Source organism: Protopterus annectens, chromosome 13.part0 (genome assembly GCF_019279795.1).
Source record: "Protopterus annectens isolate FY-2018-M chromosome 13.part0, PAN1.0, whole genome shotgun sequence".
Lineage (NCBI taxonomy): Eukaryota > Metazoa > Chordata > Ceratodontiformes > Protopteridae > Protopterus > Protopterus annectens.
Window position 1 is genome coordinate 899,827,947 of NC_056747.1, and position 24,470 is coordinate 899,852,416.

General features: G+C 43.1%; 1 protein-coding gene across 3 annotated transcripts in view; it reads right to left on the bottom strand.

The window, feature by feature from the left end:
• The window catches only part of NBR1 (NBR1 autophagy cargo receptor), a 1,427,595-nt gene that overhangs the window by 999,911 nt on the left and 403,214 nt on the right, over window positions 1–24,470 (bottom strand). For 2 of the 3 annotated variants that reach the window (XM_044054654.1, XM_044054652.1), the window contains exon 10: window positions 1,068–1,230. In XM_044054654.1, coding sequence (XP_043910589.1) covers window positions 1,068–1,230 — 163 coding nt within the window. The remainder of the gene's footprint in view (window positions 1–1,067; window positions 1,231–24,470) is intronic. The other variant, XM_044054653.1, reaches the window with a different exon arrangement.

Here is a 24,470-nt window from a genome sequence, read left to right on the forward strand (position 1 = left end):
CAGGCACACTATAATATGCACTTACAAAGTTAACAGAGGAAGATTAACAACAAAATCACAATTTTCTGAAAGACAGCATATCATTTATGGAAAGTTAAGAGGCAAGTTAGAGGTACACTATGGAGTATGTCTTTTCCTTTACAGTCTGGACTAAGTCCCACCCCTCCACAGAACCATACCAGATGCCTCCATTAACTGCACCTAATAGAACCATTCATTCTACAAGGCTACCAGGCGCCCTCAAGGTATACAAGAGCTCTATGGCCCATTTGGTCCTATCTGTGAAGCACTATCAGCCATTCTGTTCCTCCAGAAGAGACAGTAAGCCAAGTAGGGAGGAGACCAGCTTTGGGTCTGCACAGTAGCCTGCCTCTGGAGTTCCTGACTTTTGCAGCAGCAGCTTCCTAGATTTCCATAATGCCGCCTATCCTGGGGGAGCATATGCACCTCCACAAACACACTATTACCTGACTTGCTTGATGCTATCCTCAGAATCAAGTATGTAAACCTACACACACACACACACACACACACACACACACACACACACACACACACACACACACACACACACACACACACTTTCCCTGGACTGTTCAATGTGATGTAAAACTTGGCAGTTTGTGCTCAGAAGGCTCATGCTCCATTATAACACCTAGCATTTCCAAGGCTTCACTCAAGTAGCAAGACAAACTTGACTGCCTCTTTCCATGACAGGTGAATCAGCAGTGACTGTTCGCTCTCACCATCCATGACTGATACCCTTAGACACCATGCTGCTAAATGAGAATTGCTAGTATAGGTCACAGTCAAGGCTTCATCTCTCTGCACCACTTTTTTTTTTTGAAAATGCTAATTTATTACTCTGAGAGCTACATGACTGACCAGGATGGTCTCTGAAAACTGCTCTTGTGAGTAAACGCACCTATATCAGCTTATCATACACACATGCACAAAGACATTAATGGCTAAACTGGTCATCTCTGTTGTGCAAATAATAAATATCCATTAAAAAATAAACTTACTATACTAACTGAAAACTACAAGTCAGTAATTGATTCTGGTACCTTAGTAAGAGCACTCCATTCCACATTGCCAGAATTCTTCATTTCCCAGTGCTTGGTAAATGTATTCTCAGGTGGCATGCATGTCCCATCTGGTACATTCTCATCCACAAATTCTGCATTCAGAGTTGGAATGACTGAGGAGCAGTGTAAAACACTATTTCTGCTTTATGAACAGACAAAAACAAAAACATGTACACTAAACTTCATAAGCAAAAAATAAATAAATTTAAAAAGCTTGCCAAAATCTGTAAAAGCATTCTCAGAATATAATATAACCCAATATATTAACTAACTCTAGAATTTTAAAACAGCTGTAATTCAGTACTTCTCTAGTCATCAACCAATGCAGTAAGGTTTAACAAGTACACAGACATATGCAAAAGCACACATAGTAAATACTCATTATAAATATAAAAGTGAACTTGTGAACATGTACTACTACTACTACACTACATAATATAAGCAATACAAACCAGTTGGTGCCAAAACTCATCATATTCATAGCAACAATATGATTAAGGACTATCCACATTGCCAATGTTGCTTACACATATACTAGCATAATGGGGAAAGTCATTCCACTTAGCATTTTTCCACAAAGTGCCAAAACACAATGAAGAAATGGAAAAGAGGAGCTCAACTGATTTGACAGTCTCTCTCCTTTCCAAAAGCTCCAAATGGAGGAGTTCTCTCTAGAACCACACATCCACAGAGCAGTGGGATTTCCAGCAGTCCTACCTGATGCTACCCTCTGACCTCAGGCCTAATGTCAATACAAGTTTACATAATAAGAGGTGGCTTCATGTACTCCCGAGTTCCTTCCTGACCTAAGTTCTCACTTCTACTCTACTGTTCAAGAAGTCCTTGCAACTAAATGAAAATTAAGGCTAGGACTCAGGTCTAGTAAGATCATTTGGATTCTGCAAAAGAGGCCAAGCCTTCAGCAGGGGGTTCATCACAGAACCCAAAATACTAAAAAAGATACAGACACAAGAATACCAAAACTTCATAAATACAATACATAAAATAGCTAATCAGTTTTGGCCTTTTTCTCTACTCAAAATAGGTTTTATGTCATCTTCCTCTTTTTGCTGGAAAAAGGTATACCATGGTAGGTTTGATGAAGTGGAATACCAAGATTATGATATCCCTCTGTACATGCTGTCAGACTGCTAAAGTGCAGTTGTGTAGATATCTGAATTCTTCAATACTGCAGAAGTCTATGGGGTTTATCTTGCTAAGCATACAGCACCCGTCAAGCTTCCCAAAGCTCTAACCCTCTCCCACACAGTCACTCTGATTGCCCATAAGCTAATCCCTTTTGGAGGGAACTACAAAATCAGTCAGAGTGACTAAAAATCTTCAGGACTTTCTTGCCCCAAAAGAATAAAAGGGGAATTGATCTTGAATTAACCACAACTATAGGAACCAATAAAAAAATTGCTACTGCAAAATCAAATTATCCAGGCAGTCAGCTGAAGTTGTCTGACATTGGGAAGTAAAACCCTTTTTGGCCAATGTGAGCTGATCCAGTCTGTGAGGAAGCTTATGGTAACTGCCCTTGGCCAATTCAATAAGAAGGGAAAACCAATTCTGCCTCAGCCAAAAGGGAGTCACTGCAATAACTTCTAGTAAATATTTATAAATCTTAAGAAGTACCTTGGAAACCATTGGAAAGTGTGCAAGAGCGAGAAGGAACATCCCTGACCAGGGGAATAAAAACATCTGTTCTCCACAGTTGACTGAAAGGATTTCAGGAACATAATTTGTCTAGATGTCTGTTATGAAATGAGGAAAACAAATCTCCTTGAGCTGTTCATACCATCTGGATCAATTCCTATAATACCTCTGGACTGAGCTTCCACTCATGACATTCTGTCCAAGATCTGCTGAGTTTGCCTGCCACAATGTATTGTTCTGATGGTATGTGAGAAACCTATAGAACTAGCTCCCAAGTGTTCAGACTACAGAGTATGACAGGATACCCCCCTGTTTATCTACCACATCAGTGTAGTATTGTCTGTAATCAAAGATGACATATTCGCCAAGCAAAATCTTGAGTCTCTGTAATAGCCAATTGCTTTGGAATGGGAAGAAAAATGGGGAGTCCTGGGTTGAGCACCATCTGATTCCCCACCACCACTGAAGTTACAAAACCCAGCACTGGTATTTGGGTGAAAATGCTGGGTTCACATTTTTTGGGAACCAGTGACTCGTCCTCCTGTGCGGTCTGGCAAGTGGCATCATTGGGGTCACAGAAGCCATAAGACCTAGTATCCTGAGGAATTCCCTGGCTGAAGCTTGGGAGAAACAAGAAAAGTTTGGGAATACTTTTTTTACGGCCACCTTGTCTTGGGGTAAAAATACTTTTTGCATGACAGTGTCTATAAGGCACACTAGAAAAAAGTTCATGTGTGACTGAGTCAGGAAGGATTTCTGAAAGTTTACGTGAAACCCCAGATTGGGAAAGGCAAGATGAAACATTTACGGACTCCTGGCATCTGAGTAAGAACGCTACACAAATAAGTAAGTTGTCTAAATAAGGAAAAATGTGGAAATCTGGCAATCTGGGAATAAGCCACTACTGGAGCTCATAACTCTTGGTGCAGTAGGCAACCCAAAGAATAATGCAGAGAACTAATAATGTGACCCAGATACGTAAAATCTTAGAAATCTCTGGAATTTCTGTATGACTGGAATGTGATGGTAAGCATCCTTGAAATCTAAGCATACCATAAAACAGTGGCCTACAAACAGTGTCAACACTGAATGAACGGTCAACATAATGAACAATGGAATCTTCAAATACAGACTGAGAAAGGAGAGATCCAAAAGTGGTCTCCACGAGTGCTCCTTTCTTGCCACCACAAATATTCCGGAATAAAAGTCCTTTTCCAAGTGTTCTACAGGAACATACTCTATGACATCTGTTTCTAACATATGTTGGAGCACCCAAGAAAACAACTTTGTTTGGTTGGGCATGCTAGGGGGATTTCCCTTGAAAGGAGGAGGAAAATCTATCCATTGCCACCTGTAACCCTCGAGTCACCTTCCAACAACAATTATCTGAGACTGACACCAAACTAGGGCACTGAGGGCAGACACTGTGGAAGCAAAAACTGAAGTATGGGTGGAAAGAGGGGAAAGATGACCAGGTTTCTGGCATAATCATGCTGAAGCTGGTGTCTGACCCTTTTTGGGGAAATCTCCCTGTTTAGTTTTGAGGCTGTTACCCTCTAGCGATTTCTTCTTCTTGGGCACCTGCCTATTATTAGGCTGCATTTTCTGCTTGTTCGGTTCTTTGAAATGGGCAGAGGGTTTGAAGGGAAGAATCTAAGAACCTGAAAAATCCTAGAAACTCCCTGCATTAATTTGCTTCTCTCATCCCACTGCTTGAAGACCTGTGTAGGACAAATACAATGTCTGTATCTAGGGGAGAGGTCAAAATTCTAACTCATCTGAAACGTTTTGGTTATATACCAAAACAAATCTCCTCAAAACAGTAACTGAAACAGTATCAGCACAATCATAAACACTTTAAAACATATTTAGAAACTTGAGACAGTTTAGACACAATCTGATTCACATAAAACTTACCTTCAGGGATGAGAGAAGCAAATAATTCTTCCAAGCTACTGGCACATTTTAAAATAAACTTCAAAATATAGCTCTGGTAATTCAGAATTTTGAAGGCAAATGTGTCAGGAGAAAAGTCTTGTCTACACACTGTCTACCCAACCACCAAACCTGCTTATCCCCAGAAGGAAAGATGCTTTTTTGCTACCAGAGCAATAGGCATGACAGCAGCTGGGTCAACCGTAAGATGAGTACAGAGACATTTATTAGCTTATGAAACGCTACATGATTTATCTGCTTTATTACAAACTGATGAAGAGAAAATCAGGAACACTGCAGACTCCTTTAAGTGTATCCTCTGACAGTAGCAAAATAGGAATGGAGCAGAGTTAGGAACTTATTCAAGCTAATCATAACATCTGTCTGACTCAAGGGAAACATGTTTGTTCCCAAACAAATACATCCTTTAGCCTGCAAACAGTCTCACAAAAAAAGACAGCTTCCATAGGGACAACCTCAGGCCCACTATCCAATGAATCACAGTCTTGAGTTATAGAAACCTGAGGTAAGAACTCTCCTTTGTTAAACTCTTCAGAAAATGCATCCTCTTCCTTAGAGGAAGGGGAAGATCTATTTAGAGAAGCACCCAACATTGAATGAATGTAAGACTCCTGGCCAGGGTAATAACATCATTTTTCCTGATAGAAACAGTTTCCTTATTTTTAGTGTGATTTGTTGTTTTTTTCTAGGTATGTCCCTAAGGGATGAATGACTTCGGAACAGTATATAATTTCACACAAAAGGCCTTCTTTCCCCAGGCACCTTCAGAAGATCCTCTAGAAGTATCTCCTGCACTCAAAATGGATGGTTCTCCCAAACCCAAGCAGGGCACTGGCACAGCCACAGAGTACGTGCCTAAACCCCACTCTGGAGTTGCTGTCAAGGCTACAACAGAGGGGAGGGCAAACTTTTGACAACATTAACAGAACACTGATGATCCAGAGGGAAGCAGAGTGTAAGAAAATATCACTGTTGTTGGTAGGTCTTGATGCAGAGAGAAAGCACTTGACAGAGTAAGCTAGGAGTTTATGAGCAGGGAAATAGAAGCATTTGCATGCCCTGATAAAATTATAAGGTTGATTAGGAGAATATATGAGGGATCAGAGGTAAACATTTAAGTGGGTGGGTTCCTCTCTGATAATTTCTGTTCGAACAGAAGAACCAGGCACAGGTGTCCTCTTTCCCCTTTGTTATTTGCATTATATATTTAAAACCACTGACAAAGAAAATAAGGGACTCAGAAATTCAAGGATATAATTGATATGGTAGTCAAGAAAAGCTAGCTCTATTTGCAGATCTTATTTTACTCCTGATAAAACCAGAAAAGGACATTTCAGTGTTGTGGAACATTTTGAAACGGTTTCAAATCTTTTTGGGATACAAAATTAACCAAGCTGAAACAAATGCTATAGCTGTAAATTATGTACCCACACATGAATTGGTTCAGCAATATCCATATTTATGGAGACATGATAAAATTAAGTATTTAGATGTATGGATTAAAAAGGATTCCGGCGTGGCAGCTAAGGATATATGGGTACAGACTAAAAAGATAATAAAAAACTGAGAAACTGGAATCTCTATTTATATGGATATCGATAGCAAGTTACAAGCAGTTAAAATTAGTCCATTTAGTGTTTATACACAGGTCAGGCATAGTGTTATCAATCACAGCTGAAGTTGTGGGTAGCAATTACTAAAGAGCTGAATTATTTTATCTGGGAGGGGAAGACGGCAAGAGTCAAATGGGATAAGATAAATCTTCCAATAGAGCAAGGCAGTCTAGGATTACTTGATTTGAAGGAATATTTCAGAGCTATACAGTTAATGCTCCTATACACAGCACAAGCAGAAACCTATAATTCAAAGTGGAAAGGCATAATGGCAAAATGGAGGAAGCTCAAGCAAGGAGGAGAGACTGGAATATTGGATGCAGATCGTTACAGAGAATAACAATAACAATACAGAATATTATATTTGTAAAATGGCAGAAAGTATGCTAAGTACTAAACCAACACAGGAATGGAGAGAGGAGAGTTTGCCAATATGGATGACTGCAATTAGGGATACAGACAATAGGTAAGAAGAGGTTGGACTTTAGTGGAGAAAACTGGTGGAGAAAACTGGTAAAAAATCAAGGTACTGAGAGCAAATAATTAGAGAGGGAAAGGTAATAAAATGGAAAGAGGGCAAGAATTTATTTGGTCTGCAAGTTAAAGGCTGCCTTCCCTATCAAGGATTGAGATCAGAGTATAGGCAAAAAGAAAAGAAAAAGGGGGATCCTAAGTGAAAGACCATCACTGGTTTAGTTTTTATCAGAATCTAGAACAGAAGCTGGTGTTAATAAAGGAATAATGACTACAGCATATAAAGTATAGCAAGATAACTATAATAATTAATCAGGGAAAGGTTACATAAGGATTGGAAAGACAGAATGGATAAGCAACTCACAAAAACAATGGGGGGATATGTCTGTCTCCCAAACATGCAACAAACTCTAGCAGATTGACAATCTTTCCTTGGAAGTGCTTACATAGTTATCTTTTATACCCCAAGAAGACTCCAAAGAATTCTTCCTCAGGTAGACAGCAAATGTTGGAGGTGTGATCGGGCAAAAAAAGGTAATCTGGGAACACTTTCTGGGAGTGTAATGAGTCAGCTAACTTTAAAAATTCCCTGCAGACTATTCTGTCAGAAATACTGGGGGAGCAAATTGGTATGACCAAGGAAAATATTTTTTGAGCTATAATATGAATCGGAATTGCCTAGACATAGTAAGACCTTGGTGAGTCTAATTATGGTGGCTACCAAAAAAACAATTACTAGGAAATGGAAATCTAAGTCTAAACAAACTGTAGTAAAAGTAGTAATATAGTAATAGGAATAGAACAACTGGAAATGGGATCTTTAGAAAAGGGTAGGAGCAAATTACATAAAAATGGAAATTGTGGGAATACATGCAGATGAGGAATGATGTTTAAAAGAAGGAAGAATTTGAATGAGCTATGTAATGTTTGATAGCGACTGGATAGATTCTAAGTGATATTGAGAAGTTATGTACCTACCATAACGTTCCATGTTAGTTGTCTTCTCTCACCTTCTTTCTTGCTGGATGGGTTCAGAGCTGAACCTCGGCTCCGACTCGGCCACTTACTAAAAGCTCGAGAGCTAATTTTACCGGCTCAAGGCAACCCTATATCCCATGATGCTAGGCGATAACTACCCAGATCTCGTTTGGTAGCTGAAAAACAACCTAGGCAATATAGTCCTCCAACTGGATAGGAGGAGGAAAAGGATAACCCCAAAAGGATCGCTATCTAAGCTGAAGTTACCCTAGGACAAGGTATTTGGCTGAAAATGCAAGATCAGGACCCTTCAAAGAAGGGGGAAAAACTTCTCGGTCTGTCCAGGCTAGAGGGATGGTGGGCGGGACGCAAGAAAGAAGGTGAGAGAAGACAACTAACATGGAACGTTATGGTAGGTACATAACATCTCAATGTTAAGTTGTCAATCTCGCCTTCATTCTTGCTGGATGGGACCGCGTCCCTAGCACCTTCATCCTGGGTGGCTCATTGGAACAGACTCTTGAGAACGGTGGAACCAAAGTTTGCCCTGCTTCTGGAGGCCATGTCCAATTTGTAATGCGATACAAAGGTACGAGGAGAAGCCCATGTGGCTGCCGCACAAATAGTGTATATTGGTAGTCTGGCTTGAAAGGCTGTTGATGTGGCTAGTGCCCTAGTTGAATGGGCTCTTGGCCTAGAAGGCAATTCTTTACCTCTGAGTTGGTAAGTATACGTGATCAAAGAAGAGAGCCACCTAGACAAGGTTACCTTGGATACTGGAAAGCCTTTCCTATTTTCTGCATAAGATAAAAAAGAGTTGATCAGATTTCCTGATTTGTTTAGTTCTGTCCAAATAATATCGGAGCTGACTATGAACATCCAGACAATGCAGTTTTTGCTCCGCCCTGTTCGTATAATTAGGGAAGAAAACTGGGAGGTCAATTGATTGATTTAAATTTGTCTGCGAAGCCACCTTGGGTATGAAAGAGGGGTTCATTCTTAGAGAAACTCTGTCTTTGTGGAAGACTAAGTAAGGAGGATGAATGCAGAGGGCATGAAGTTCAGATACTCTCCTAGCAGATGTAACAGCGACCAGGAAGAGTGTTTTCCAGGAAAGTAATTTCAGTGAACAGGAAGCCGCAGGTTCAAAGGGAGGTAGAATCAAGGATGTTAAAACTAGGTTTAGATCCCACTGTGGTGGAGGATCTTTGAACAGAGGTTTGAGTAAAAAGACACCTCTCAGGAATGCTTTGCAAAGCTTATGGGACATGATACTGCAGTCCGACAGACCTATGTGAAAATCTGAAATGGCTGCCAACTGAACTTTTACTGTGGAGGATGAAGACCCTGAATGAAAAATTTCAGCTAGGAAATCTAAGACCGAGTGAATTGGAGCAGTGAACGGACCTATATTTCTAGCTTTTGCCCAGAAGGAAAAACGTTGCCATTTACTAGTGTAAATCCTTCTGGTAGAAGATTTAAGGGAAGCTACTGTAATATCCCTGACTAGATTTGAAATCATAGGAAGCCTGGCTAGGGACGGAAGTGGAGCAACCAAGCAGTGAGGTTGACAGAATGAAGGGATTGGTGCAGCTGTCCCGACTGATGGGCCAAAAGATCTGGCACTGGATCCAGATGCCAAGGCTGCTCCAAGAGATAACGATGCAGGAACGGAAACCATATCTGTCGAGGGCAATGAGAATCATCTTGGCTCTCAAGGCGGTTGCTTTCTGAATTACCTGTGATATTAACGGAAGGGGTGGAAAGGCGTAAAGAAGTCCCCGAGGCCAATCGTGGACTAGAGCATCTCTGGGGGGATGGCCTGGCAGGGGGAAGAGAGTGAAGAAGTCGGGGCATTTGCTGTTTTGAGGTGCAGCAAAAAGATCGCAGCAAGGAAGGCCCCACTTCTAAAAAATCTCTTCCGTCACAGATTGTTTGAGAGACCACTCGTGTGGCATGAGGATAGCTCTTCTCAACCTGTCCGCTATGATGTTGGACTTCCCGGAGATATGCGTTGCTATCAGAAACCGCTGAGAAGAGATCGCCCATTGCCAAAGTCTGAGAGCTTCTCGACACAGGGGATAGGACTTGGTTCCGCCCTGCTTGTTGATATACCACACTATGGACATATTGTCCGTTCGGATTGCAATAGTCCCCAGGGGAAGAGAGTCTTGGAGGGCTTGCAACATCAAAAGCACTGCTCTCATATCCAGGACATTTATGTGCAGGTGGCATTCGAAAGGTTGCCATGTGCCGTGGACTGTCCTGCCCTGAAAATGCCCCCCCCAACCGATCAGGGAGGCGTCCGATGTGACCGTGGCGACCGGAGATGGGGGAATAAAGGGTCTGCCTTGATGGACTTGATGGGAGCTCATCCACCAAGAGAGATGATTTTTGCAAATTGGAGTTATCATGATCTTGTAGTGCATGGGGAGTTGTTGGAAAGACCATTGGGCGAAAAGCATCCACTGTAGAAGACGCATGTAAAAACGGGCAAGAGGAAGAAGTGTGATGGCGGCTGCCATGAGCCCTAATACTTTCAGGACATACCTGGCCTGAATTCTGTCGCTCTGAAGCAGAACATGAACATGATTTTGGATATCTAAAATCCTTTGATCTGTTAGCTTTGCTGAATGCTGCACGGTGTCCAAGTTGGCGCCTATAAAGGTAATAGATCGACAAGGCGACAAGGCAGACTTTTCCAAATTTATAGAGATTCCTAGCCCTCTAAAAATGTGGATGGTGTAATCTCTGGCCTGAAGAAGTTGATGCCTGGTGGTGGCGGTGAGGAGCCAGTCGTCTAGATATGGAAACACCTGGAATCCTTGATGCCTCAGGTGAGCCGTAACCGCTGCCATACATTTGGTGAACACTCTGGGGGTTGTAGTGAGACCAAAGGGCAGGGCTCTGAATTGGTAGTGACTGGCCCCCAGCCGGAAGCGAAGAAACCTCCTGGAGCGCCTGTGAATTTTGATGTGATAGTACGCGTCCTAAAGGTCCACAGAGCACATCCAATTGTCCTTGCCCAGAAAGGGTAGAATGGACTGTAGCGTGACCATCCGGAATCTTGTCTTTTTTTACAAACTTGTATAGTTTGCTGAGATCTAATATTGGTCTCCAGTCCCGTGTTTTTTTTGGTACCAAAAAGAACTTTGAGTAGACTCCGGATCCTATTTGGTCTGCTGGGACTGGCTGGATGGCCCTTTTTGCTAGTAGTTTTGAAATTTCTAGCACTGCTTGTTCCCTTAGACTGCGTGGAACATCTGGAAGGGATCCCTTTTGTTGAGTTGGGGTTTGGATAAAGGGAATTTTGTAACCCTCGGATATAACCGACTGTACCATTTGTCTAAAGTAAGGGAGAGCCAGCCTTTTGGGTACAGCGATAATCTTCCCCCGACTGCCTCTGAAGGTGGACAGTCGGGCAACATCTCAGGGATGTTGGAAGGGTTTGTCAGAGAGAGACTCTCTGTTACCCTGATTCTGCGGACCCCCTCTGCCTCTTGGGTGGCGTCTGTTGTTGTTACCCCCTCTGCCTCTGGGGGTAAACTGACCTCTTGCATCAGGCATGACTCCTTGTGATTTGCGGAACCACATTTTTCCACCCTTTTGATCCTTAGGATATGGTCTGGAAGGGATGGAGAAACGGACTCCTACGGCAGAAAGAGTCTTGCCATCTTGCTCGCATCTGGTCAAGGTGTCTTTCACTTGAGGGCCGAACAACGTCGAACCATCAAAAGGGGAGTTAGTGAAGGATGCCTTGAAGGGGTCTGCAAAATTACAAAACTGCATCCAGGCTTGACGCCTTAAGGCCACACCTGTGCCTGCAGCCCTACTCGCTCTATCGGCTGCATAGGAAATGAGCCGCATGGAGGAATTAACAATGGAGTTTAGGGTTCCCAGCTGTGAGTTGATTTTCTCTTGGGACCCAGCAGCTGACGGATCCTGTAAAACTTCACCCAACTCTTTGAGAACATTTCTCTGAAGGCAGGTGAAGTGACACAAGTAAAATTCAGCGACCGCATGGCAAAGGTCGCTGAAGAAAACATCCGCTTGCCGTACCTATCCATAGTCCTAGAATCCTTGTTAGGTGGATGGATAGGTACTGAAGGATTGGCTAGTTCCTTTTTGGTGGCTGCAGCCACCACCATGGAATCAACCGGGACACCTTTCGTTAGAAATTGCCTATCCGCTGGAGCCATAATAAATTTAGAAGGCCTCCATGGGGTGGGTTCCACCGAATCCAGAGCCATCCATGCTTTCCGTGCCACCACGTCCATAAGGGGGTCGAAAGGCAGAGATACCCAGGAGGTGGAGGGTCGAGAACCAAATGCCTCCAGGTAAACCGACTCGTCCTCAGAAGGATTAAGGGAAGACCAGTTCCCCCTCTGTTTCAGGATTTCAAGGACGTCTGAGAAGGAGACATCCTCAGAGGGGGACCTTGGGGATCCTTCTGACTCATCCAAGTTGGTATCGGATGTAATGGACTCAGGGGAGTCCACATGCTTCCTCTTACATGTCCTCTTGCATGGAGGTTCACCTGAAGGGTCAGGAGAAGCCTCGGAAGAGGAAGATATTCCCAGTGGGGAAACCTGAGGTGTTGATCTCTGGGTCCGGGAGCAAGAGAGTGGGAAGAGATGTCAGCAGGCACTGTAGTGGGAGGAGCTGATGGAGCTGACTGTTGACCGTGCCCTGGGGCTAGTACACTCATCACCTCGAAGGCTCCCCTATTAGATAGGCCAGAGGGCTCCCGCTTCGAAGAGGTAGGAACTCCAGGCCGCCAGGGACGGCCCCGAAGCCGATGTCGGGGCTGAGCTCATCAGCGCCGACACTCTGAGAGGGAGAACGGGGTCGGACAAGGGTCCGATGCCACTTGCCCCCTCGGTGCCGGCGAGAGAGAGACCAGGCACCCGAATCTCTCCAATGAAGGTATCAAGGAGGAGATCGGAGCAGAAGACGACGGAGCCGAAGGGGGAGGTATCGGCTCCGACGCTACAACAGTCACGGCTCAGAGGAGCTCCGGCTCCGAACTCTGAGGGAGAGTCGAAGGAGGAATAGTAGGTAGAGTTGAAATAGCCACTGTCTGATGAGATGGGCTATGAAGCATTTGGGCCAGTGCCTGAGACTTTAACAGTCTACTGACCACTCTCTCGAGGTCATGGTCGGAAAGCCTGGACTACCGAGAAGAACGGCTCCAATGGCTCTGCTCCGAGAGCAAGGGCGACCCTGGAGCCGAATGGATCGATTCAAGAGATGGAGATCTGGATCTTTTACTGGAGATGGATGGAGACGAAGATATGTCACCTCCAGCCGGAACCGACTGTGAAAGTAAAGGCTCAGCAGTATCGGCGCCGAGTGGAGCCAAAGTTGGAAGCTGCGGCACCGAAGCATCGGCTCCAGCTGGAGCCGATGTTGCAACAGATGATGAGCCAGCAGCCGAAGGCTTAAGACTCGGAGCCGACGGTTTTGCTGGCTTCGAGGGCTTCCCCGGTACGGACTTAGGTGGGGAGCCCTCGGGCTTTAATAAGCCCCTTAATATTAATCTGTTCCTGTGCTCCTGCAGGACTCTTGGGCTGAATGCATGGCACACAGAACAAGAGTCCTGCAGGTGCAGGGGTCCCAGGCAGTAAACACAAGAAGTGTGACCGTCTGTTAGAGACATCTTCTGACAGCACGAGTCACACTTCTTGAAGCCTGAGACCTTTGTGTCCTTCGACATAGTACTGTCGAAGAAAAGGCACAAGTAAAACACACACACAAACACACCACACACACACACACACACACACACACACACACACAATCCAAGCAAACTAGTTAAACAGGGATACACAAGCGCACCACAGACACAGCAGAGAATCCCTGTCAGGAACTAGGAAAGGAGCAGGCCTAAGGCCTAAAGTAGGGGAAGGGATTAAAAAGATAAAAGGGGAAAAAAATTTAGCACTAACGGGAAAAGGGGTGTAATATAACTGTTAGCTAACTAAACAAAGAAAGGGAGTGGGAAGGCTAAGTTTCAAAGGTGACTTTGAAGTAATGAAAATCCCAACACTTGCCAAGAGCCAATAAAACGCACCTCATCAGCGAAGCGGCAAACGAGATCTGGGTAGTTATTGCCTAGCATCATGGGATATAGGGTTGCCTCGAGAAGGTAAAATTAGCTCTTGAGCTTTAGTAAGTGGCCGAGTCGGAGCCGAGGTTCGGCTCTGAACCCATCCAGCAAGAATGAAGGCGAGATTGACAACTTAACATACAATGTTTGCAACTAAAATTATGTCAGTGTGGTTTGTTTTCATTTATATAAATGTAGGATTGCTTATGTCATAACTGATAATTTAATAAAGATGTTTCTTGTTGAATAAAAAAAAAACATGCTCTTTGACATTATTTTCCATTGCCCCATCATCCCACAAGACCAATATTACTTAAACCAGTCACTAAATTCTTCCATGACACTAATTCCCCACAAGTGAATAACAAGAAAAACAGTTGTATAGATAACTTACTACAACAGCGGATGTTTGAATAGATCACTGTTGTGGTAACCCCCACAGATGGGACTTGTATGCCAGGAAACCAATATGTCCAAAGCCAGTGTTCGTCCTTGCATGCAATACACCCCACTCTTAATGAGAAGGGATGCCAGTGTAACAGGGACATGTGAATGTGCAAAAATGCAGAGATTTTTTGCTCCTAAGGGAGAAGACTAAAGCACATATCCTAAAACAAAAAAAAACAATGGAATAGATAAGGAGGGGAAAGGATACCCCACTCTGGCCATGGAAGAGATCATTCAGGGGGAAAAGATCGATGGCATATGCTCTACAACACTGGTCTATTGTAACATTATTGTTACAATACATTATCTACACAACTGCACTGTGCTCTTCGTAAAATTACTGTTGCAGTAATCCTCATGCATGGGACAACTGCAAAAGCACAAAAAGAGGGGGCAGCGAGGTGAACCACTCTCCAAAATGCCCTGCAGAACAGCCCTGGCAAAACCAGTTCTGGCTCTAGGAAAAGGGAATCCAGTGTATAATATTTGGAGACACTTGAACAAAGGACCTAGTAAATGCTTCTAAAATGGATTTAGAAAGAACATTTTTCCAAAATGCCTCAGTCGATGCAACTGTCAAGATAGAATCAGCCTTTGCATTCTTAAGAAGATTTTTTTCCTGTATTGGAATTGCAGAGCTAAACGGAAAGAGAAATTCATCTGGAAATAATTTATTTACAAATTAGCTACCCTGTCTTTCATCATAAGATACAAAAAGTTGACAAGTTTTCCTAAAATTTTTAGTTTTATCCAAATAAAATACCAAATGTAAATGAACATCCAGACAGTGAAGAATCCTCTCTCCCTTATTTTGTGGATTAAGGTGAATGGTAAAGAGGTGGATAGTTTAAGTGTAAATTCAGAAACCACTTTAGATATAAAAGGAAGGGCTGGTTCTAAAACTCACCTAGTCCCTTTGAAAAAGGAAGGTTGAATAGCCATAAGCCCCTGTAAGTCATTTACCTGTCTAGATGAAGTTAAAGTTACCAGTAATACAATCTTTCAAGTTAAGAATTTTAGAGAAGAGCTGGCTGCAGGTTCAAAGGGAAAGTGAGTTAACTTTTGTAAAACAGAATTCAAATCAAAAACTGAAGTCACCATCTTTTTTTGGTGTTCTAACATGCAAGCACCTCTTTAGGAAATGGTCAGCTTAAAGATAAGAAGAGGGACCAGTGGCAAAACTGAAGTATGCACTTGGTCAGAATAGAGCAATTCGCATAGGTACTGAAAAGCCAAGGGTGCTCTCATTTGAGATGGGTCCTGTACTGTATTTTGGCGCCAAAGATAAATTCTTCCATTTAGATAAATAAAACTTCCTAGTAGCAAGTTTTCTTACCTCCTCCAATACTTGCTACATTGTCTTCAGAAAAAAAGTGCCTGAAAGGAATCAAAAAATTCATCCAAACAGTTTGTCTCAGATTTTGATTATTTGGATTTAACAGAGATCCCTTGTTTTATGTGAGGAAGTCTCTGCTGATTGCAGTTCACCAACTAAATGGAAAGGGAGAATCAGTGTTGTCTGGGCCAAAAGGGGGTCATCAATAACATCTTTGGTAAGTCTTTCCTTATCTTTCGAAGAACTTTGGAAACGAGAGGAAATGAGGCAAAAAGGAGCATCCCTTGTCCATGGGACTGAAAAGGTCTCTTACTTCCAGGCCAGTTTGCATAAAGTTCTGCAGCAGAGCTGTTTCAGTTGCCTGCTGAGTTAGGAGGAAAAACAGATCTAATTGAAAGACCACTTCACAGTGTAGCAATCACTTAATATGGTCTGAATTGATCTGCTCAGGGAGTGTGCCACTATATTCTGCTCTGAAGGGATGCAAGACAACTGAAGGAATAAACTATGTTGAACAGCTAAGTCCCACGCAATCATGGCCACTCTGCGAAGGGAGTACGACATTGTTCCACCCTGCTTCTGTACCACATTAAAGTGGTGGTGTCTGTCACCACTAATACAGTGCCTGGAAACTACAGCTGAGTTAAAGCTTTCTGGACATTTTTACAAGCTGTCATCTCTTTCAGGTTAATGTGTTTGCATTTGTGTTGTGCTTCTGAAACTTCCTGTACCATGACACCCTGGAAAATAGCACTCCTAACAAAGTCTGATGCATCAACGGATGCTCCCTGAGAGGGAAAGGGTAGAGAAAAGTAGACTATGGTGTTGGACAGAGCTTACTTCGTCCACTAAATTATTATTTTTTTTTTATACAAACTTACAAACTTGAGAACTATAATTGGGTGATACCGAGGATGAGAGTGCTGAGCCCAAACAGAATTGAGGAATCACTGTATCCTTCTCATAAGAAGTTTAGCACAGATTATCATCAGGATGAAAAAGCCATGACACCTAGAATTCCTAGAAATGATCTTGAAGAGAAAGACTAAGGAAGTTCAGATGATATTTTTGTGAGATTTGTGGCGGAAGAAAAGACGTCATCATGTGTCTGAAAAGACATCCCAGGAAAACTAGACCAAGTCAAACATAGGGCTGGTGGTTTTCAGGATAAATCTCAGGTGGTAGAAAAGACTTACTGCAAATTGTAAGGCTGTGGAAACTTCCTGACTAATTGAAGCCAAGATCAGAAAATCATCCAATTAAAGAAAAATGTGTATGCCTTGAAATCTGCAGTATGCTTATAATAAAAGCAAGGCACTTGGTAAAGATTTTTGGAGTGGTAGACACAATGAAAGGCAAAGAACAAAACTGATACTGCAATCCCAAACCAAAAAAATCTCAAAAAGGATATGACCTTCATAACAGCAATACAAAGATAACCATCATTTAGGTCTAGAGTGACCAAAAAGGTTTGAGGACAAATAGGAGTAAAGTTAAGTGTCACCATTTTGAATTTTTGGAATGCACATTTAGTCTGTATAGATCTAGAATTAACTCCAGGCGCTGTCGTTCCTGGCTACAAGAAAAAAAAAAGTCTTGAGTAAACACTTTTCCCCACTGAACTGCAGGAACTGGATCTACACCCCCCCCCAAAAGCAGTTAATTCTGAATTAAATGGCAGAATCAAGTGAAGTTGATCATTTTGGGTTTGAAGGATTCTTGAGGGAGTGGGGAAAGATGCCCACTGGAGTTTTAACCATGTTCAATATCTACAGCCAAACTGTTTGTAGTTATAGATTGCCAAGCAGGAATGCAAAGAGACAGGTTCCCTAAAATTCTGCAAAGGAGGCCAGGGTGGGGGAGAAAAGGCATTACTTTGCAAAGCTAATCAAGTTTTTTCTTTGAGTATTGGATCCAAAATATATTAGGTTTTCTTTTGAAGTCTTCTTGCCATTTCCTTTTAAATTGCTCTTTTCCAGATTTTTGCTGACCTGACTTGGCAGGTTTATGAGAAAGGTATCCTAGACTGGTTGGACAGTTCCTCTGAAATTTAGGAAATGGCAAGAATTCACTGGAGACTCCACCCTTTCTTCTAACATTTTGAAAAACTTAAACAGAAGCTTTCCCAGCTAAGTTCTTGTCTAGGGGAGCATTTAGTAATTGAGCTTTTACATCTTCTGGGAAGGGATGCTGTCTTAACCAACCATGCCTTTTATAACAGTACCCGTAAGCAGCAACAACAGATGCTGCATTCATACCATCTGATGGGATTTTTATCTACCGGAGATGCAGAATTAAGCATGTCCATTAGCCTTAAAGTCAAAACTTAAGAAGGTTAGCCAAAATCTGTCCCATACTGCTCAGAATAGATTGAAGGAACTTGATCATGAGAGTTTGGCAATTAACAGCTCTAAAAGCTACAGTAGCAGACGTGCATACTTTTTTGCCATGCATGTCAATGGCTCTGCTGTCCTTATCATTAGGAATGGAATTACAAGAAGGAGAAGTTCTAGTTCCTTTGCCAGGATCCAGTGAAATGACAGCAGGATCAACAGTGGGATTTTTGTAAAGATATTTATGAACATCCAGAACTTTGTAAAACCTTTCAGGCTTCTTAGAAGCCAGGGTTTGGAAATCAGGGGGACAATGAACAAACTAAAAAGGCATCTTACTACCACCTAAAATTGGGGGGATAGCAAAAGGCTTAGCAGTGTCCATGTTTTGAAGTTATTGGTATCTTTTTTGGGAGTCAGATACCTCTTTACCCTCTCATATAAAGAGATTCTCCAAAGGAAATTTCCTCATTAGGGGAGTCAAAGGATAAAAGTTTTATTTGCCTCCGATTCAAATGCAAATGACAGAAGAAATTTGAGAAGCATAATCTAGGCCTTCTTGGTCAGAATTAGACAATTCTTCCTCAGAAGAAGAGGGTGCATTTTTTTATCTTTAAAGGAGTAGTAGTTGAGGAAGAGGAATAAGGCCGTGATGACTGAGTAGCATCCTGCCTTTGCCCAGAATGATACCACAATATAAGGACAAAATGACTGACTTCAACTATTGGCTAAGCTTCTGGTATCATTCAAAGGGGATCCAGTATCTGTCTGCCTGGGACGACATGATTGACAGACCACGATGCTTTGCCAGAGATGGTCTGCACCTGTCGCCCCAGGGATTCAGGTTACTGGCTAAGGCTCTTGCCACCCCTATAGTGTCTTTTTTAGGCAAAGTTCAAAGGACAAAACCACCACCGTAACAGGTACAAGCATGCAAAATCTAAAGGTAATGCTACTCAATGCTAGAAGTCTAAACCTCAAAATGCACTCTCTCGAGGTACTCCTAAAAATGGAGAACATCGATATCTGGTGCAGTAACTGAGACCTGGTTCAAGGCTCCAGAGAGCACCCTTGCAATACCAGGCTACAACTCTTACCACACTTTTCAGCCACAAAACCAAGACTGAAACATTAAAGGTGGAGGAGTGTCCATATTCACCAAGGATATTCACACCTCCAGGCTAGTTGCCCAACACAATACATCTGAAATTCTGCAGGTGCAACTAACACTAGGTAAGACTGCAATCCAAATTGTAGCTTGCTACAGATCCCCCACCATGCCTCAAGATTCTCACTACACCTATCTAAACATACTGGAAAATATTAAGATACAACCAAACACCCTAATACTGGCTTCAACTACCCTGCCATTAACTGGGAAAACTACTAGGGTACTAACTCCTTTTCCAAACGGTTCTTGGAATTCATAAATTCCAAAGCACTGGATCAACTAATCCATTGTCCCACCAGGGGCTCCAATATCCTAGACCTGGTCATTATCAACAAGGGAGACAGATGCTCCACACCAGTGGTCACCCCCTCATTGGTCAGGTCTAACCATAAGCAAATCACCCTTGACCATCCACATCCCACCCCCCCAGTAAGGAAACCTCTTTACAAAACTTCTTCAAAGCCAACTTCATGCTACTCAAGTCAGAAGTGACAAACTTCACGACACCCGTGCAGACGGGATCTGAAAGTTCGACTGCAGAATCCTACACTAAGGCACTGTACGAGCACATCCACTCGTGCATGAATCGTGCCATGCCAAATAGAACCAAGATGCTCTTCTCCAAAAAAAGGAAGCCAATCTGGTGGTCCCCTGCTATAAACAAGCTATACAACAGAAGGAAGAAACTGTTGCAGAAAAGAGGAAAATCCCAGGATGAAAAAAACTCCCTCACCAGCCTCAGTAAGAAGCTGAGATCCCTCATAAAATCCTCAAAAGCTAGTTATGAAAAAACTGCCAAAGATTCCAAAGACAACCACAAGGCATTCTATAGTTATGTCAGGAATCTAAATGGCAATCCTCAGATCTGCTCTGAGCTGCAACAGAATGGCATTAAATATACTGATCCCAAGGATATTGCCAATATCCCGGCAGATTGATTGAGTGCCAACTTCATCCCCCTCTCACTCCCTAAAGGGCCCATCTCAATACCAAAAGATTGCTAAATTCCGGTAATCACGGCCATACAGGTAGAAACCGCACTCTCCAAAGATAAGAATACAGCATCCATGGGACCAGATGACATCCCAGGCTGTGTACTACATGAACTACAAAATGAACTGGCACCTCAAATAAGTGTCATGTTTAATCATAGCCTCACCTCAGGCTTCGTGCCCACTGAGTGGCGCACAGCTACAGTTATCCCACTCCACAAGGGAGCTATCCACTTTGGATCCCGGGAATTACCGTCCCATCAGTCTGACAAGCCTGATCTGCAAGGGCATGGAACGCATTACCATGGAACTTAAACAAAGACATTGCCAATCTTCAAACACTGGACCCCACCCAGTTTGGGTTTGTGAAGAGCCGAGCTTGTCTCCTGAATCTGATTGACTTCTTCGAATCAGTCTCCAGAGTTGTGGATGAGGGTAAGGCTGTCCACACAGCCTATCTGCACCTCGCCAAGGCCATAGACACCATCCCCCACTCTGGAATCATAGATAAATTTACTAAGCTGGGCATAAATCCCTACGTCACTTGATGGGTTGCCAACTGGCTTAATGACAGAACCCAGACTGTAAAAGTAGCAGACTCCAAATCCAGCTCAAGACAAGTGACAAGTGGAATAACATCAGGGTTCAGTCCTGGGACCACTCTTGTTTGGCATCAACTTCTCTGAAGTACAGGCCAACACTAAGGGACTCTGGCTAACAAATTTCGCAGATGACTGCAAACTGGGAGCCAGTACTGAATCCCCAAATTATGTGGATATTCTACAAAAGGGCCTTACAGAAACAGATGCCTGGTGCCAGAGCCATGGGCTCAAGCTTAATGCCAAGAAATGTACAGTTATCCCCTTTGGAAAAAAACATGTACAGTACAGTTGTGTACCTACCATAAATGTAGATGATAGAGTGTATTCACTGTTGCAGTCATTACAACTGGGTTATCCTGCTGGCAGGCTACCCGCAGTCAGCCCAAGTTCCAAAGTCTAGGTCCGGCGTTGGTTGCTGTTGCCTCCTCCCTGACGTCAGTGCACCAGGGGTATAAAAGATGCAGCCGACGCCATTTTCTTCAGTTTTTCTTGCCCCAGATGTCAGGTGCCCCTAAAATGGTAGGCTAAATTATGCCAAAAAGCATGCATACAGAAAAAAAAACAACTTTTCCTTCATCTACAAGCAAATACACCACACATAGGTTGTATAGAATAGAGAAGTACAGATAAGTCCAAGCAAAGAAAAGGGAGGTGGTGGGAGGGTAAGCTGGACTGCAACAGTGAATACACTCTAACATCTACATTTACGGTAGGTACACAACTGTACTATGTTCATCATGTTTCACTGTTGCAGTCAATACAATTGGGTTGAATCCCAAAGCTAAGGTTGGGAGGCTGGTGCTAAATAGGATTAGGGGAGGCTATAAGGCCCTGCAGAACTGCAGTGGCAAAGCCTGCCCTGGATTTAGAGTAGAGAGGTAAGTGATGGTGCTTTGTAAAAGTATGCACTGGACTCCAAGTTGCAGCCTCCAAAATGTCTTTGGTTGGTACTCCTCTGAGGAAGACTGCTGAAGTGGCTGTTGCTCTGGTTGAATGTGGCCTAATACTCTTAAGCACTGATTTGCCATGCAATGAATAGCAGAAACGAATGCAGTGGCCTATCCACTTTGAAATAGTCTGTTTTGAGATAGGCTTTCCTTGTGATCCTGCAGCATATGCCACTAGAAGCTGTTCAGTCTTTCTGAAAGCTTTGGTTCTGTCCAAATAGAAGTGCAGCTGCCTGTGAATGTCCAAAGAATGCAGACGTCTCTCACCCTTATTCTGTGGGTTTGGGTAAAAGGTAGGCAAATTAATTGTTTGGTCAAGGGCCACACTGGACACTACCTTAGGCATAAGTGTAGGGTTTGTCCTCAGAGAAACCCTGTCATGATGGAAAATGATAAAAAGGTTCCACAGCCATGAGTGCCCGTAACTCTGAGACTCGTCTAGCAGAGGTTATTGCTAGGAGCAGAGCTGTTTTCCAGGATAAGAATTTTATATCAGCTGCAGAGGCTGGCTCAAACGGAGGCAGTGTGAGTTTTTCCAAGACATAGTTGAGGTCCCATGCAGGTACTGGGGCTCTCCTTGGAGGTCTTATGTTTTTGGCCCCTCTGAGGTACTGCCTTAATAATGGATGTGAAAAAAAATAGGTGGTTCTGTATTGTAATGAGCTGAAATGGCAGAGGCATGAATTTTAATTGATGAAAAGGAAAGGCCTTTATCCAGCATCTCAGTTAAGTATTGCAAAATATGAGGAATATTTGGAACAATCTTGTTAATACCTTGTGCTGGTTCCAAGCACAGAATCTCTTCCATTTTTCCGCATAAGATTTTCTGGTGCTAGGCCTCCTGGCCTCCAAAACAACATCCATCAATGCTTTAGAGAGAGGTGTGTCTTGAATGGCTACATTATCTGCCATGCTGCCAGGTTTAAGGTCCTGAGTTGGCTGTGCAGTATCTGACTGTCTTGTTGGGTCAATAAGTGAGGCATTTGAGGTAATGTCCAAGATGGGCACTGAGACAAGCTCTTTAGGATTGGGTACCAGTGCTGGCGGGGCCAGTCTGAGGCAATCAGTATAATTTTTGGCTTCTCTTGTCTGACCTTGAGGAGAACCTTGGGGAGGAGAGGCAGAGGAGGAAAGGCATATAATGTTAGATTTTTCCAGCTGAAAGAAAGAGCATCCACTTTCCATGCTTGCTTGTGATAAGTCCTTGTGCAAAATCTCTGTAGTTGGCAGTTGTGATGGGAAGCAAATAGGTCTATGTCCGGGCATCCCCAGTTCTTTGTTACCACGCTGAATACTTGTGGATCCAATTTCCACTCGTGGGGATCCATTAGGTTTCTGCTTAGTTCGTCTGCCAGAGTATTTATCCTTCCTGGCTGGAATTGTGCTTGCAGATGTACTTAGTAAGTCAATGTTGAGTCCAAACACTTTTTAGATACCATTGAAGTTTCCTCATATGCAGTCTAGCATATGGAATTAGTAGAATGCAGGATGCCATGAAGCCCAAAGCCTGCAGATAACTGGGTCGTTGTTGCCAACATTTTGAAATAAGTAGTCAGTTGTCTGTGTTTGTCTGGCGTGAGATAAACCATCTGGGCAGTTGTATTTAAGCTTGCACCCAGGAATATTATCTCTTGAGAGGGTACGAGTTTTGATTTCTTTTCGTTTACTGTGTACCCTAGACCTGTTAGTAACCTTTTTACAAATGCCAGATACTGCAGCAGAGTGTCCTTGTTCTCTGCTTGAAAAAGGCAGTCGTCCAAGTAAGGATATATTTGTATTCCTCTTTGTCTGCAAAATGCAATCACTGGTGCCAGGCATTTTGTGAAGACCCTGGGCGTAGTAGATAAGCCAAAGGGCAGTGCAGAGAATTGGTAGTGCATTGAGCCAGCTATAAATCTGAGGTATCTTCTGCATGACTGTCTGATTGGGACATGCAGGTATGCCTCTTTTAGGTCTGAAGTCACAAGCCAAGCCTTCTTGCCCAGCATGGGCAGAAGCTGCTGCAGAGTTAACATTTTGAATTTTGGAATATCCAGGAATGTGTTTAGGATAGACAGGTCCAGTATTTGTCTCCAGGCTTTGTCCTTTCTGGATACCAAGAATAGCCTCAAGTAAAATCCTTGTCCCTGCTCTTGCTGTTGTACTTGTTGAATGGCTCTCTTGTCCATGAGGGATGAAACTTGTTTTTGTGCCTCTGCCCATTGATTGCATGGCAGGTCTGGCATACCATTTGGCATTGGCAGGGTGTGAAAATGGAACCTGTAACCTTGAGATATGATATTTAAGACCCATTTGTAATGGGTGATCATGTGCCAATTTTGTGAAAAAAGTGCTAGTTTTCCCCCCAAAGGAGTTACCAGAAGGCATGTGCTTGGTGTTGGCAGGGGAAAGTCATTGAGGCTGTTTCCTGTATGGCTGTGATTTTTCCTCTCCACTTTTAGAGGTAGAAGCACCCCATTGCTTAGGCCTGTATGAGCCTTGGGGCTGTGATCTGCCTCTGGGGCGTCTGTATCTGCCTCTTTGTGGCCTGTCTGACACTGGAAAGGACCAATTCTTTACAGGCCAGTTCCTGCTAATTCTGGGAGGCTGTACCTGTAAGAAATCCTTCACTGTTTGCATAGATTTAGCTATGTCCTCCATTTTCTTCAACACTTCTTCTGCTTTAACACCAAACAAGCTATCATGTTGTAATGGAGCATCTAATAGTTTTGCTTTAACATGATCATGCAGATTCTGTTCTTTTAACCAAGCATGCCTCCTGATGA